This window comes from Cherax quadricarinatus, chromosome 34, assembly GCF_038502225.1.
Source record: "Cherax quadricarinatus isolate ZL_2023a chromosome 34, ASM3850222v1, whole genome shotgun sequence".
In the NCBI taxonomy this organism is placed as follows: domain Eukaryota; kingdom Metazoa; phylum Arthropoda; class Malacostraca; order Decapoda; family Parastacidae; genus Cherax; species Cherax quadricarinatus.
In genome coordinates, this window is record NC_091325.1 from 14,234,468 (window position 1) to 14,249,636 (window position 15,169).

General features: G+C 38.1%; 1 protein-coding gene and 1 long non-coding RNA gene across 9 annotated transcripts in view; one reads left to right on the plus strand and one right to left on the minus strand.

Annotated features, from left to right (window-relative positions):
* LOC138853590 (uncharacterized) overlaps positions 1–15,169 on the plus strand; it is a 210,106-nt gene that overhangs the window by 89,717 nt on the left and 105,220 nt on the right. The window lies entirely within an intron of this gene.
* LOC128693735 (deoxynucleoside triphosphate triphosphohydrolase SAMHD1) overlaps positions 1–15,169 on the minus strand; it is a 143,314-nt gene that overhangs the window by 49,202 nt on the left and 78,943 nt on the right. For all 8 annotated transcript variants that reach the window (XR_011392764.1, XM_070091181.1, XM_070091180.1 and 5 more), the window contains 2 exons: positions 11,204–11,365; positions 7,741–7,821 (listed from right to left, as the gene is read on the minus strand). Coding sequence is in view for 7 of the 8 variants with exons in the window: in XM_070091181.1 (XP_069947282.1) it covers positions 7,741–7,821; positions 11,204–11,365 (243 nt within the window). In the remaining variant the exon portion in view is untranslated. The remainder of the gene's footprint in view (positions 1–7,740; positions 7,822–11,203; positions 11,366–15,169) is intronic.

A 15,169-nucleotide genomic window follows, 5' to 3' on the forward strand; every position in this document is an offset into this window, starting at 1 on the left:
AGTGGTTGGTACTTTTGTTTAATAAATGTATGAAAGAGGGGAAGGTACCTAGGGATTGGCAGAGAGCATGTATAGTCCCTTTATATAAAGGGAAAGGGGACAAAAGAGATTGTAAAAATTATAGAGGAATAAGTTTACTGAGTATACCAGGAAAAGTATACGGTAGGGTTATATTTAAAAGAATTAGAGGCAAGACAGAATGTAGAATTGCGGACGAGCAAGGAGGCTTCAGAGTGGGTAGGGGATGTGTAGATCAAGTGTTTACATTGAAGCATATATGTGAACAGTATTTAGATAAAGGTAGGGAAGTTTTTATTGCATTTATGGATTTAGAAAAGGCATATGATAGTGGATAGAGGAGCAATGTGGCAGATGTTGCAAGTTTATGGAATAGGTGGTAAGTTACTAAATGCTGTAAAGAGCTTTTATGAGGATAGTGAGGCTCAGGTTAGGGTGTGTAGAAGAGAGGGAGAATACTTCCCGGTAAAAGTAGGTCTTAGACAGGGATGTGTAATGTCACCATGGTTGTTTAATATATTTATAGATGGGGTTGTAAAAGAAGTAAATGCTAGGGTGTTCGGGAGAGGGGTGGGATTAAATTATGGGGAATCAAATTCAAAATGGGAATTGACACAGTTACATTTTGCTGATGATACTGTGCTTATGGGAGATTCTAAAGAAAAATTGCAAAGGTTAGTGGATGAGTTTGAGAATGTGTGTAAAGGTAGAAAGTTGAAAGTGAACATAGAAAAGAGTAAGGTGATGAGGGTATCAAATGATTTAGATAAAGAAAAATTGGATATCAAATTGGGGAGGAGGAGTATGGAAGAAGTGAATGTTTTCAGATACTTGGGAGTTGACGTGTCGGCGGATGGATTTATGAAGGATGAGGTTAATCATAGAATTGATGAGGGAAAAAAGGTGAGTGGTGTGTTGAGGTATATGTGGAGTCAAAAAACGTTATCTATGGAGGCAAAGAAGGGAATGTATGAAAGTATAGTAGTACCAACACTCTTATGTGGATGTGAAGCTTGGGTGCTAAATGCAGCAGCGAGGAGACGGTTGGAGGCAGTGGAGATGTCCTGTCTAAGGGCAATGTGTGGTGTAAATATTATGCAGAAAATTCGGAGTGTGGAAATTAGGAGAAGGTGTGGAGTTAAAAAAAGCATTAGTCAGAGGGCAGAAGAGGGGTTGTTGAGGTGGTTTGGTCATTTAGAGAGAATGGATCAAAGTAGAATGACATGGAAAGCATATAAATCTATAGGGGAAGGAAAGAGGGGTAGGGGTCATCCTCGAAAGGGTTGGAAAGAGGGGGTAAAGGAGGTTTTGTGGGCGAGGGGCTTGGACTTCCAGCAAGCGTGCATGAGCGTGTTAGATAGGAGTGAATGGAGACGAATGATACTTGGGACCTGACGATCTGTTGGAGTGTGAGCAGGGTAATATTTAGTGAAGGGATTCAGGGAAACCGGTTATTTTCATATAGTCGGACTTGAGTCCTGGAAATGGGAAGTACAATGCCTGCACTTTAAAGGAGTGGTTTGGGATATTGGTGGTTTGGAGGGATATGTTGTGTATCTTTATACGTATATGCTTCTAAACTGTTGTATTCTGAGCACCTCTGCAAAAGCAGTGATAATGTGTGAGTGTGGTGAAAGTGTTGAATGATGATGAAAGTATTTTCTTTTTGGGGATTTTCTTTCTTTTTTGGGTCACCCTGCCTCGGTGGGAGACGACCGACTTGTTGAAAAAAAAAAAAAAAAATCTACAAACACTGTACAGAACTTGGCCTGGAATTTTTGGGTTATCCTAGGTAATTTACATTATGTATAATTGTATTTATGAGTACATGTGAGACAGAGATACAAATACAGTGGTATAGATAGACAGAGATATAGATAGACAGATATAGATATAGAGAGATATAGATAGATATATAGATAGATATATAGATAGAGATATAGATAGATAAATAGATAGAGATATAGATAGAGATATAGATAGAGATATAGGTATAGATAGAGATATAGGTATAGACAGAGATATAGGTATAGACAGAGATATAGGTATAGACAGAAATATAGGTACAGATAGGAGGTATAGATATAGATAGGAGGTATAGATATAGACAGAGATACAGATATAGATATACATAAAGATAGATAGACAGAGACAGCCAAATCCAGCCAGCTAGCCAGCCAAATACATAAGAACATAAGAAAGAAGGAACACTGCAGCAGGCCTACTGACCCATGCAAAGCAGGTCCATGTCACCCCCCAGCTTAGACCAATGACCCACCTAGTCAGGTCACATCCACTGAAAGGAGGAGTACGACATCTGACCTAGTAGCACAAGCTAGTCAGGTCCAACTCACACCCACCCACACTCACTCATGCATTTATCTAATCTATTTTTACTTTCCTCTTAACCCTTTGAGGGTCGACAGGCCCTCTCCGAGACTCGTTCTCAGGGTCGGCCAAATTAAAAAAAAATAATTTTCTCTTATGAAAAGATAGAGAATCTTTTCCTGATCATAATGACACCAAAAGTTTGAAATTTGATGGAAAACTTACGGAGTTATGCTCTCGCAAAGTTAGCGGTCTCGGCGATGTTTACGCATCGGCGATCTTGCCCACTTTCAGCCCCATTTTCGGCCAATTCCACTGTACTGGTCGACAAAAAACATGAATATTTTGCTAGAACTCCATTTTTTCTATCGAATGAGTGCAAGAAACCACCCATTTATCAATTTCAACTATCCAGTACAGTGGTCAGAATTTAGCAATTTTGCCAATTTCACACAAATTTCTAAAAATGCCAATTTCCAAATAGGGTCCAGAATAAACAAGAAAGACATTCCTGGCACTAAAATGACATTTCCTCTGTTCATTAGTCACGTCTCAAGGCCATCTTACATTCTTTTGCTTTCCACTTTGAATTTTTATTCTCACAAAAAATAGAAGATTTACTGTTATGCAGACTACTGCATTAGTGTAAAACATGGTATAAATAATATTGGCGTACTTGCGAAAGAATATTAGACTCACCAGTTGACGTGTATTGGACGCTTGGCCTGATTTGTTTACTTTTGAACTTTGGTAAAAATCGAACATTTCTGCTACTTTGAGCTCAATTTCAAGGTACTTTTCATTGTAAAACCAGTCAAAATCATCCCAATTTCTGTAATATGTCTTCCATTCTATAAAATGAGACCAAGAAAACTAGAATACAATAATAAATACCTTACAAAAATACAGTGCAAAGTCGCTGTTTTATTCCAAAAAAACGGTCGAAGTTTTTTTTTCTCGTTATGCACTGTGTGCTGCATAATTTTTTTTATACTGTGCACACTGACCACATAGACCCATTCTTTCATATGTAGGCCTACCAGCTTTCTCCCACTAGATTTGAGGGCGCTAGAATTTAGGCATACTAGTACGTCAAAAACTCTGAGTCGTAAGCCTTACTAGTACGGCCGAAACCCACAAAGGGTTAAAATGTGTGTTAATATGGCATGACATTAGTGAATCCTTGGTGTTTGCCATGATATTTGCTCTAGCTGGCACTCAGTTGAACTGGTGCTCCCACAGGGTACTAAGTGCTCCCAGATTTTTTCATAGTGCGCACACTGAGTGCACAGACCCATTCTTTCATGTCTAGGCCTATCGCACCAAATCTGAAGGAATGAAAAATAAAATGTTGATCTACGTTCAGAGCCCACCGCACATCAACATATATCTACATGTGGATAGTTTAAGGGTTAAGAATCGGGGGTCTCAACCCTGAAAGGGTTAAATAGCTCCACAACCATGTATTTTATAGTATTAAGTACTTTTCGCCTTGGTTTAAGTCTGCCTGAAATGCTATGCATACTATGAGCATTGTACTAAATCTGTATCACTTCTACATTTTTACATGGATAAATTTATTATTATTTATATATTTATATATTATATATCATAAAACTTTATCCCTGGATCAAAGAAGGAAATGCATGAAAGTACATATAAAAGTACCAACACTCTTGTATAGGTGTGAAGCTTGGGTTGTAAATGCTGCAGTGAGGAGGCAGCTGGAGGCAGTGGAAATGTCCTGTCATAAGTGCAATGTGTGGTGTAAATATTATGCCGAGAATTCAGAGTGTGGAAATTAGGAGGTGTGGAGTTACTAAAAGTATTAGTCAGAGGGCTGAAGAGGGATTGTCGAGGTGGTTTGGTCATTTAGAGAGATTGGAACAAAGTTGAATGACATGGAGATCCTGGAGTTTACCTGGAGAGAGTTCCGGGGGTCAACGCCCCCACGGCCTGGTCTGTGGCCAGGCCTCCTGGTGGATCAGAGCCTAATCAACCAGGCTGTTACTGCTGGCTGCACGCAAACCAACGTACGAGCCACAGCCCGGCTGGTCAGGAACCAACTTTAGGTGCTTGTCCAGTGCCAGCTTGAAGACTGCCAGGGGTCTGTTGGTAATCCCCCTTATGTATGCTGGGAGGCAGTTGAACAGTCTCGGGGCCCCTGACACTTATTGTATGGTCTCTTAACGTGCTAGTGACACCCCTGCTTTTCATTGAGGGGATGTTGCATTGTCTGCCAAGTCTTTTGCTTTCGTAGTGAGTGATTTTTGTGTGCAAGTTCGGTACTAGTCCCTCTAGGATTTTCCAGGTGTATATAATCATGTATCTCTCCCGCCTGCATTCCAGGGAATACAGGTTTAGGAACCTCAAGCGCTCCCAGTAATTGAGGTGTTTTATCTCCGTTATGCGCGCCGTGAAGATCGTATAAATCTGTAAGGGAAGGAAGGTGGGGTAGGGGTCATCCTCGAAAAGGTTGGAGGGAGGGGGTAAAGGAGGTTTTGTGGGCGAGGGGCTTGGACTTCCAGCAAGCATGCGTGAGTGTGTTAGATAGGAGTGAATGGAGATGAATGGTTTTTTGAGACCTGATAAGCTGTTGGAGTGTGGGCAGGGTAATATTTTGTGAAGGGACTCGGGTAGTCCTGGAAATGTGAAGTAAAATGCCTGCACTTTAAAGGAGGGGTTTAGGATATTGGCAGTTTGGAGGGACTTCCAAACTGTCGTATCTGAGCGCCTTTGCAAAGACTGATTGTCTGAGTTAAGGTGAAAGTGTTAAATGATGATGGAAGTATTTTTCTTTCTTTTTGGGTTTTTCTTTCTTTTTGGGTCACCTTGCCTTGGTGGGAAACAGCCAATGTGTTAAAAAAAAATTATTTATCATGTAAATCTTGAAAACTGTGCAGAGTAAGTAATTTATCTTCATATAGATCTACACTGTGACTGCATGTAAATATTAAAGTAAAGGGTGTGATAAAAGAGAAAAAGGTAGCTTACGAGAGGTTTTTACAAAGCAGAAGTGTTATAAGAAGAGCAGAGTATATGGAGAGTAAAAGAAAGGTGAAGAGAGTGGTGAGAGAGTGCAAAAGGAGAGCAGATGAAAGAGTGGGAGAGGCACTGTCAAGAAATTTTAATGAAAATAAGAAAAAATTTTGGAGTGAGTTAAATAAGTTAAGAAAGCCTAGGGAAAGTATGGATTTGTCAGTTAAAAACAGAGTAGGGGAGTTAGTAGATGAGGAGAGGGAGGTATTAGGTAGATGGCGAGAATATTTTGAGGAACTTTTAAATGTTAAGGAAGAAAGGGAGGCGGTAATTTCATGCACTGGCCAGGGAGGTATACCATCTTTTAGGAGTGAAGAAGAGCAGAATGTAAGTGTGGTGGAGGTACGTGAGGCATTACGTAGAATGAAAGGGGGTAAAGCAGCTGGAACTGATGGGATCATGACAGAAATGTTAAAAGCAGGGGGGGATATAGTGTTGGAGTGGTTGGTACTTTTGTTTAATAAATGTATGAAAGAGGGGAAGGTACCTAGGGATTGGCAGAGAGCATGTATAGTCCCTTTATATAAAGGGAAAGGGGACAAAAGAGATTGTAAAAATTATAGAGGAATAAGTTTACTGAGTATACCAGGAAAAGTATACGGTAGGGTTATAACTGAAAGAATTAGAGGTAAGACAGAATGTAGAATTGCGGACGAGCAAGGAGGCTTCAGAGTGGGTAGGGGATGTGTAGATCAAGTGTTTACGTTGAAGCATATATGTGAACAGTATTTAGATAAAGGTAGGGAAGTTTTTATTGCATTTATGGATTTAGATAAGGCATATGATAGAGTGGATAGAGGAGCAATGTGGCAGATGTTGCAAGTATATGGAATAGGTGGTAAGTTACTAAATGCTGTAAAGAGCTTTTATGAGGATAGTGAGGCTCAGGTTAGGGTGTGTAGAAGAGAGGGAGAATACTTCCCGGTAAAAGTAGGTCTTAGACAGGAATGTGTAATGTCACCATGGTTGTTTAATATATTTATCGATGGGGTTGTAAAAGAAGTAAATGCTAGGGTGTTCGGGAGAGGGGTGGGATTAAATTATGGGGAATCAAATTCAAAATGGGAATTGACACAGTTACTTTTTGCTGATGATACTGTGCTTATGGGAGATTCTAAAGAAAAATTGCAAAGGTTAGTGGATGAGTTTGAGAATGTGTGTAAAGGTAGAAAGTTGAAAGTGAACATAGAAAAGAGTAAGGTGATGAGGGTATCTAATGATTTAGATAAAGAAAAATTGGATATCAAATTGGGGAGGAGGAGTATGGAAGAAGTGAATGTTTTCAGATACTTGGGAGTTGACGTGTCGGCGGATGGATTTATGAAGGATGAGGTTAATCATAGAATTGATGAGGGAAAAAAGGTGAGTGGTGCGTTGAGGTATATGTGGAGTCAAAAAACGTTATCTATGGAGGCAAAGAAGGGAATGTATGAAAGTATAGTAGTACCAACACTCTTATGTGGATGTGAAGCTTGGGTGCTAAATGCAGCAGCGAGGAGACGGTTGGAGGCAGTGGAGATGTCCTGTCTAAGGGCAATGTGTGGTGTAAATATTATGCAGAAAATTTGGAGTGTGGAAATTAGGAGAAGGTGTGGAGTTAATAAAAGCATTAGTCAGAGGGCAGAAGAGGGGTTGTTGAGGTGGTTTGGTCATTTAGAGAGAATGGATCAAAGTAGAATGACATGGAAAGCATATAAATCTATAGGGGAAGGAAAGAGGGGTAGGGGTCGTCCTCGAAAGGGTTGGAAAGAGGGGGTAAAGGAGGTTTTGTGGGTGAGGGGCTTGGACTTCCAGCAAGCGTGCATGAGCGTGTTAGATAGGAGTGAATGGAGACGAATGATACTTGGGACCTGACGATCTGTTGGAGTGTGAGCAGGGGTAATATTTAGTGAAGGGATTCAGGGAAACCGGTTATTTTCATATAGTCGGACTTGAGTCCTGGAAATGGGAAGTACAATGCCTGCACTTTCAAGGAGGGGTTTGGGATTTTGGCAGTTTGGAGGGATATGTTGTGTATCTCTATACGTATATGCTTCTAAACTGTTGTATTCTGAGCACCTCTGCAAAAGCAGTGATAATGTGTGAGTGTGGTGAAAGTGTTGAATGATGATGAAAGTATTTTCTTTTTGGGGATTTTCTTTCTTTTTTTTGGGTCACCCTGCCTCGGTGGGAGACGACCGACTTGTTGAAAAAAAAAAAAAAAAAAAAATTCAAAGACATATTCTCAAGAGTGTCTACAAACAAAACAGCAAGAATAAAACAAGAATAAAAGGTGTAAAACAATAAGGAACATGTATTTCGCTTCATGAGGATACATAAAATGCTATTATTACTAGAGTACAGTTCAGTACTTACTCTAATGCCAAGGTTGTGTCCATCACGTAAAAAATAATCCCACTTGTCAACATCAACTCCTGTCCGCTTATTAGCTACAATCTGTAAGGTAAAAAATAATTTATTTTTTAATTTTTCATCTGGTTTTGTTTTTTTGTTTTTGCTAGGTACTGATTGTAAACTTTTACAACACCTTTAGAGTAGTACATGTCTTGCCTAAATTTCTTAGCATGCACTTGATAAAAATGCATCATTATGTCAGAAAATACTTCAGACCACTCTGAATCATCAAAATATAAAATAAAATAAAAAATTTCGACATTTTTTAATGTTTCACATTTTTTTTTTAAAAATCATATGAATTGTATAATAAAACTGATGAGATTTTGTATTCAGACTGAAAAACAATGGATTTTTATCTACAATCGCTGATTATATGTACATGTAAACACAAATTAATAATTCAAATAAATACTCAAACAATTTCTTAAATAATTACAGACATAGGTATGGAACAACATACAGTGGTACCTCTAGTTTCGAACAGCTCCCAACTTGAACAATTATGTAAGTGTATTTTTGTAAGTGCTTTTGTAAGTGTATTTCTGGGGGTCTGAAACGGACTAATCTAATTTACATTATTCCTTATGGGAACAAATTCGTTCAGTATCGGCACTCGAACAGCCTTCTGGAATGAATTAAGTTCATAACTCGAGGTACCACTGTATATATAGTACAATGTACATGGAGTAGGAATTTTTAAGACAAATTTCACTTAGCATTTTGTGCAAAAGAAATAGTAAATACAGTACATTATAACAAAAAATTAAGTGCTGCAGAGAGATCAGAGTGATGGACAACCTACTTCATTTGTATAAATAGTTTATTAAACCACAAGTTGATATTGATAATTTAGACACTTCGGCAACAATTCCAGAATAAAAATTCCCAAATGTTGCGCAAGTGTCTCAATTATAAAAATACTTAATGTTAAATAAAAGTATGATATTGCTTAAGGAATAAATTTCAAGACCAAAAAATTATAGACCAGACCTAATCATGTTCAATGTTACCTGAATAAGACCTTATATATTCCTAATGGTTAAAATCATAACCATGATTTTTAAAGAGGTGGACTGGTAAGCCAGTGGAAGACCTCAGTCAGATGATCAAAAGCTCCAGCTGTGGGTCATCATATATGGCTAAGACCCATATCAGGAAACACTTGTCTTGTTTCCTCACAAACATTACATCTATCACCTATAAAAGGGTGTACAGGTGTTAGATAAAATAAATAGTAATTACTAAAGAATAATTTGACGTGTGTGCAACATCTGGGTGTATCAATTTGTAGATATCTACAAATAAAGAAACCCAGATGTTGTACATGTCTAAAACATACTCAACCCCTGCCAATTTGGATTCAGGAAAAATAAAAGCACTAACGATGCAATTATAAAAATGCTAGATCTGCTTTACACAGCATTGGAAAATAAGGAATATCCGCTAGGAATTTTTATTGACCTAAGAAAAGCTTTTGACACAGTAGACCACGGCATCCTACTCCACAAACTTGACCATTATCGTGTAAGAGGCCATGCGCTTGCATATTTAAAATCTTACCTTACTAATAGGTATCAGTATGTCACCATTAAAGACACAGCATCAACAACACAGCCACTTGATACTGGAGTTCCGCAGGGAAGTGTCCTTGGTCCCCTGCTCTTCCTCATATACATCAATGATCTTCCAAACGTATCTCGACACCTGAACCCCATTCTCTTTGCTGACGACACAACTTATGTCATCTCTCACCCTAATCTTGCAACCCTCAACACCATTGTTAATGAGGAGCTGATCAAAATATCGACTTGGATGACAGCCAATAAACTTATGCTTAACGTTGACAAAACCTACTACATTATGTTTGGTAGCAGAGCAGGAGATGCGCAAATTAACATTAAGATCGACAACACTCTAATTACCAGGCATAATGAGGGCAAATTCCTAGGCCTATACCTCGACAACAACCTGAACTTCAGCACCCATATCCAACACATAACCAAAAAAGTATCCAAAACGGTTGGGATCCTCTCCAAGATACGATACTACGTGCCGCAAACTGCCCTTCTCACACTATACCATTCACTTATATATCCATACCTCACCTATGCTATCTGTGCTTGGGGTTCAACTGCAGCAACACACCTAAAGCCAATAATAACCCAACAAAAAGCCGCAGTAAGAATAATCACTAAATCCCATCCCTGGCAACACACCCCCCCCACTCTTCATAGATCTAAACTTACTCCCTGTTCAGTACATCCACACTTACTACTGTGCAATCTACATCTACAGGACCTTAAATTCCAATATTAACCTTGACCTAAAACGCTTTCTTGATAGTTGTGACAGAACCCACAGGCACAACACCAGACACAAACATCTCTGACATTCCCCGTGTCCGACTAAACCTTTACAAAAATTCAATGTATGTCAAAGGCCCTAAAATCTGGAACACCCCACCTGAAAATTCCAAAACTGCAGACACATTCATCACCTTCAAAACTACCATCAGAAAACATCTTATCTCCCTGATACACCCTGTCAACTAATAATACGAATACCACCTGGTGGTTCACACTTACACTCACTCACCCATTTGACCATAAACAGAAATATCAATCTCAATCTCAAAATAATGAATCTTAACTAGTCAAAAGTTGGCCTGTGATACTCCAATACTGAAACTATGTATAGTGCCAAAACAAAAGCATTCACATTGCTAAACTCACAACTAGTATTTAGTCACTTAGCCATAATACCAACTTATCTCATAATTCTGTAACATTTTAAACCTAAGATTTAATATAAGTCTGCCCGAAATGCCTAGCCATGCTAGGCGTTCTAGTGGTACACTCTGTAATTATTATTTTACTACATGTAAACCACACAATAACCAAATTCTGTAAACTCAGCATTGTAATACTTATAGAGAATAAAGTTTGAATTGAACTGAATTGAATTGTCACTACTGTATATCACTCGTGTACAGTAATTACTAAAGTTTACGTACTGAAAATCTTAGAGCATCATCTATTGAAACAGGGAGTGTACAGTGGAACTTCGTTACTCGAATGGCTCTGCACTCAAACAATTTGGTATTCAAGAGCTTCATTCAGTAAACAAATCATTCGGTAGTAGACTGTTTGCTCGCCACTCGACCAAACAAACATGACCTGCCAGAACTTTACTGTAAACTATTTTGTGTTTCTTCACATTTTTTGGTGTTTTTTTTATATTATTTCTATAAATAAGTCACCATGGGGCCTAAGAGGGTTAGTGATAACAGCCAACATAAAAGAAAATTGGTTGGGAAAAATTTATGTACTTGAACAGCCTTCTGGAACCAATTAAGTTCGAGTGCCGAGGTTCCACTGTATTTCACTAACACTTTGGAAATACTGAACAATATGTTGCTTACCTCATACAAAAAAGCTTTTTCATTCTTTTGACGCTCAGATTCGGTCAAGCCACAAATTAGTTTCTTTATGAACTGAATATCCAAGTCATACTTATTAAAATATTCACTAAGGTTATTGGCTTCGATTAAATAATCAAACATTTTCTCTGATGCCTCTTCGTGCTGCAAAAAAAAAAAAAAAAAAATAGAAAAATAATCAATATCAACCAAATATAATACAAAAAAGTTAAATGTTTTGTATCCTATTTATTTAATGAATACCGGTAAATATTTTGTTTACAGTGAGACCTCTTCTAGTCTTACATATGTATTCTAAGCCACATGCAGATATAGGTAAATTATTGATTTTGGTGGACAGCCTAGATACCACTAACCAGAACCCATGTAATATACAACCACTCAAGGTAATAAACATAATTATCTTACATGACTATGTAAAAATAATAGCAATACATACTTTAAACTAAAATTTTGCCTTGTAAATAGTATGTAATACATACATAGTACACCTACCATCCGACTTACGACCAAGCTTGGTTCCAGCCAACCGGTCGTAAGTCAAAATGGATGCAAGTCGAACCTTCGAAAATTGCCGACATATTGGGTAGGGCATAATGTTGAAACTTTCCAATATAAACTACCTACATAATACTGTAATGTAATGTACAATCATTATTTCATTCTTTTTACCATAATTTACTTCTATTGTTATATCTTAATTATTTATGTACTGTATATAATGTATACATGGTAGTGAACTGTATTGTAAATTTTACATCACATACAGTATCATATGTTACTGTTATCTTTATGTATTGTCGACACAGTGGAATGGGAGAATACCACTGGTAGTGTCATCCTGCCAGAATGTAGTATAACCTATACCCTAAGTAAAGAGAAACAACTCTGGAACATGTGTAATACGTACCATACCACGGGCGGGATTGAACCCGCGGTCAGAGAGTCTCCAGACCGTCGCGTTAGCCACTAGACCAGCTAGCCACAATAAGATTCGTCCAACTAGGTATATTTCTACACCATAGGAAGGTTAGCATAGGCACCACTGTGACCACAAATGCAAGTTTTTACAGACGAATCTCCAGCTAGCGTGGCCGTGACGAACTCTAGCTCAAGTCCCCCTCAATGCCGTCAACATGACTCACGAAATCATAATGACACGATTGCAAACAAACTGGTCCAGTGGCTAATGCGACGGTCTGGAGTTTTGAGACTCTCTGACCGTGGGTTCAATCCCGCCCGTGGTATGGTTTGTTTGCAATCGTGTCATTACGATTTCGTGAGTCGTGTGTAATACAGTGGACCCCCGGTTAACGAACTTTTTTCATTCCAGTAGTATGTTCAGGTGCCAGTACTGACCGAATTTTTTCCCATAAGGAATATTGTGAAGTAGATTAGTCCATTTTAGACCCCCAAACATACACGTACAAACGCACTTACATAAATACACTTACATAATTGGTCGCATTTGGAGGTGATCGTTAAGCGGGGGTCCACTGTACGTGTCCAGCTGGGTGGCCGGGTCTGTGGTTGGCCGGGTGGGAGGGTGGGTGGTTGGCTGATGGGATGTGGCTGTCTCTCTCTGTATTTTTTTTTTTTTTACACAGGGTTTGACAAGGTTAAGGATCCCTAGCTTTATTGACAAGCTATTTACACATTAAGGATTCCCTCTCTGTATATATCTCTCTGTATATCTCTCTCTGCATATATCTGTATCTCTCTCTCTGTATCTCTCTCTCTGTATCTCTCTCTCTCTCTCACTGGTACAGGTAAGTCAAGTTATCATACATATCATAAATTACCTAGGATAACCCAAAAAATCCAGACAAAGTACTATAGAGTGGATCTGTGCTCCAGTGCCCTAAATTAATAATATTAATTATTATTATTATTATTATTATTATTATTATTATTACAATAATACATATGTACTAATAATAATAATATTATTAAGCTATAATATAATAGTGTCCACTCATTACTTACCTTAAAATATCTGTAGTCTTAATGTAGAGTGAGAGGTGAGTAAACAAGATTAAATGAATAAATGAGAGTGTAGAATGTTCATGAGTTATGTAAACAAACGTTGTTGTTGTTGTTAATAGACCGGACACGAATGGTTTCTGTTCACTGTCAAGCCGACCAGAAAAACATTTCATATTTGTTAATTTATATGTTATGTAGCATGTTTATTATATAATTTTGAAAAAAAAATCATAGATGGATTAAGCAAAATGTCTATATTAACGTTTTATACACATTTAATGCGCCTCAGTGATTATTATCGATATCTTGGTGTAGATGTACCCTTTAACAAATCCACTATACCACAACTAAACAAGAAATGTAAAGCTAGGCTAAATGCTCTCAAAGCTGTTGCTGGCTACAATCCCAACTATGGTGCAAATGTGAGAATCGTGAGAATGATGTACATAGCCTATGTTAGGTCCTTAATTGATTATGCTTCTCCCATGTTGATATTAGCTAGAGAAAGTTCTCTCCGACCCTTGGAGTTAATGCAAAATGAAGCTCTCAGGATTATTCTTGGCTGTCCCAGATCTACAAAAGTTCTTAACATGAGGAAGGAGCTTTGTATTTCTAGTATCAGTGATAGGATTGTTGAAATTAACACTGTACTCGGTATTAGAATGTTGAGAAACGAACCAGACACTGTCACAGTGAATCTTACCAAGTGTCTAGAGGTAAATACACACAGATCTAAATGGATTGTGAAAACGTGCAATTGCATTAAGTTTTATAACCTGCATGAACTGTATCACTGTAGGCAACAAGAGCATTTCACCCCTCCATGGAAGATGTGTTCATTTAATATCACATACCTACAAGTCCCTCCCAAGAAGCTCATTGCTAGTAATCCCTTCCTTAAATCTCTTGTTAGAGCAACTGCTCAAGAAGAAATTTCTCACCTAGCTGGTAGTAACAAGTTATCACAAGTTATATACACTGATGGATCTAAACAGGAGTCTTCTGGCAGGGCTGCATCTGCTCTTGTTGCCACCTCCCTAGTTAAGAACGATAATAAATTTGTTGAGTTAGGCATAAGAATTAACAACTGGGCGTCTACACTGCAAACTGAATTGTTTGCAATCCTAATGGCGCTAAAGCTAACCTATGACACTGAGCTTGACTATCATCATTACTGATTCTATGTCATCATTGAAGGCTCTTGGCTCATATAATGACTCCAACAACATGCTCATTGGGGAAGCCAGGTATAGATACTCAAAAATTAGGGACAAAGGAATTAATGTACAATTGCTATGGATCCCATCACACATTGGATTACTCCTTCATGATAAAGTTGATATGTTAGCCAAGAAGAGTATCGAGAAGGAGAATGTAGAATATAACTTTGTTATAACTGTGTCTAGCATTAGGAATAATATTAGGAGAGAAGTAAATAATGAAAATGATTGTTATAGGAATGCAGTTAGAAGCCTGAGTAGATCTATAACCCACTATGATAACATGAACGTAGATAAGTATGTTTATGGAGCAACTTGCAATGTGAACAGACTGACTGATGTTGTAGTGGCCAGGCTTAGGCTTGGTTACAAGTACTTCTGGCAGTTTGGGAGACACACAGATGATGATCAAACTAAATGTAAATTATGTGATCAGGCATATGGTCACTCTCTTGAACACTATGTGCTTAATTGTCCACTTATTGAGGAATACAGAGACAGACAGTATAATAACCTATGTGACATGTCAAGATATCTTATTAATGAAAATAAGATACCAGATATACTAAGCAAATTTCCTAAATTTGCTTGTAACAGATAAGTGAACTATAGATATGTAGATATAAATCCATATGTATTCCTGTTAACCCTTTGGGGCCTAGTTCCTAGGCCTTTTGTGTATCCATATGCTCTCGCGCTACCGTCCACAGGATGGATATGGGATGCACAATAAACTAGCCAC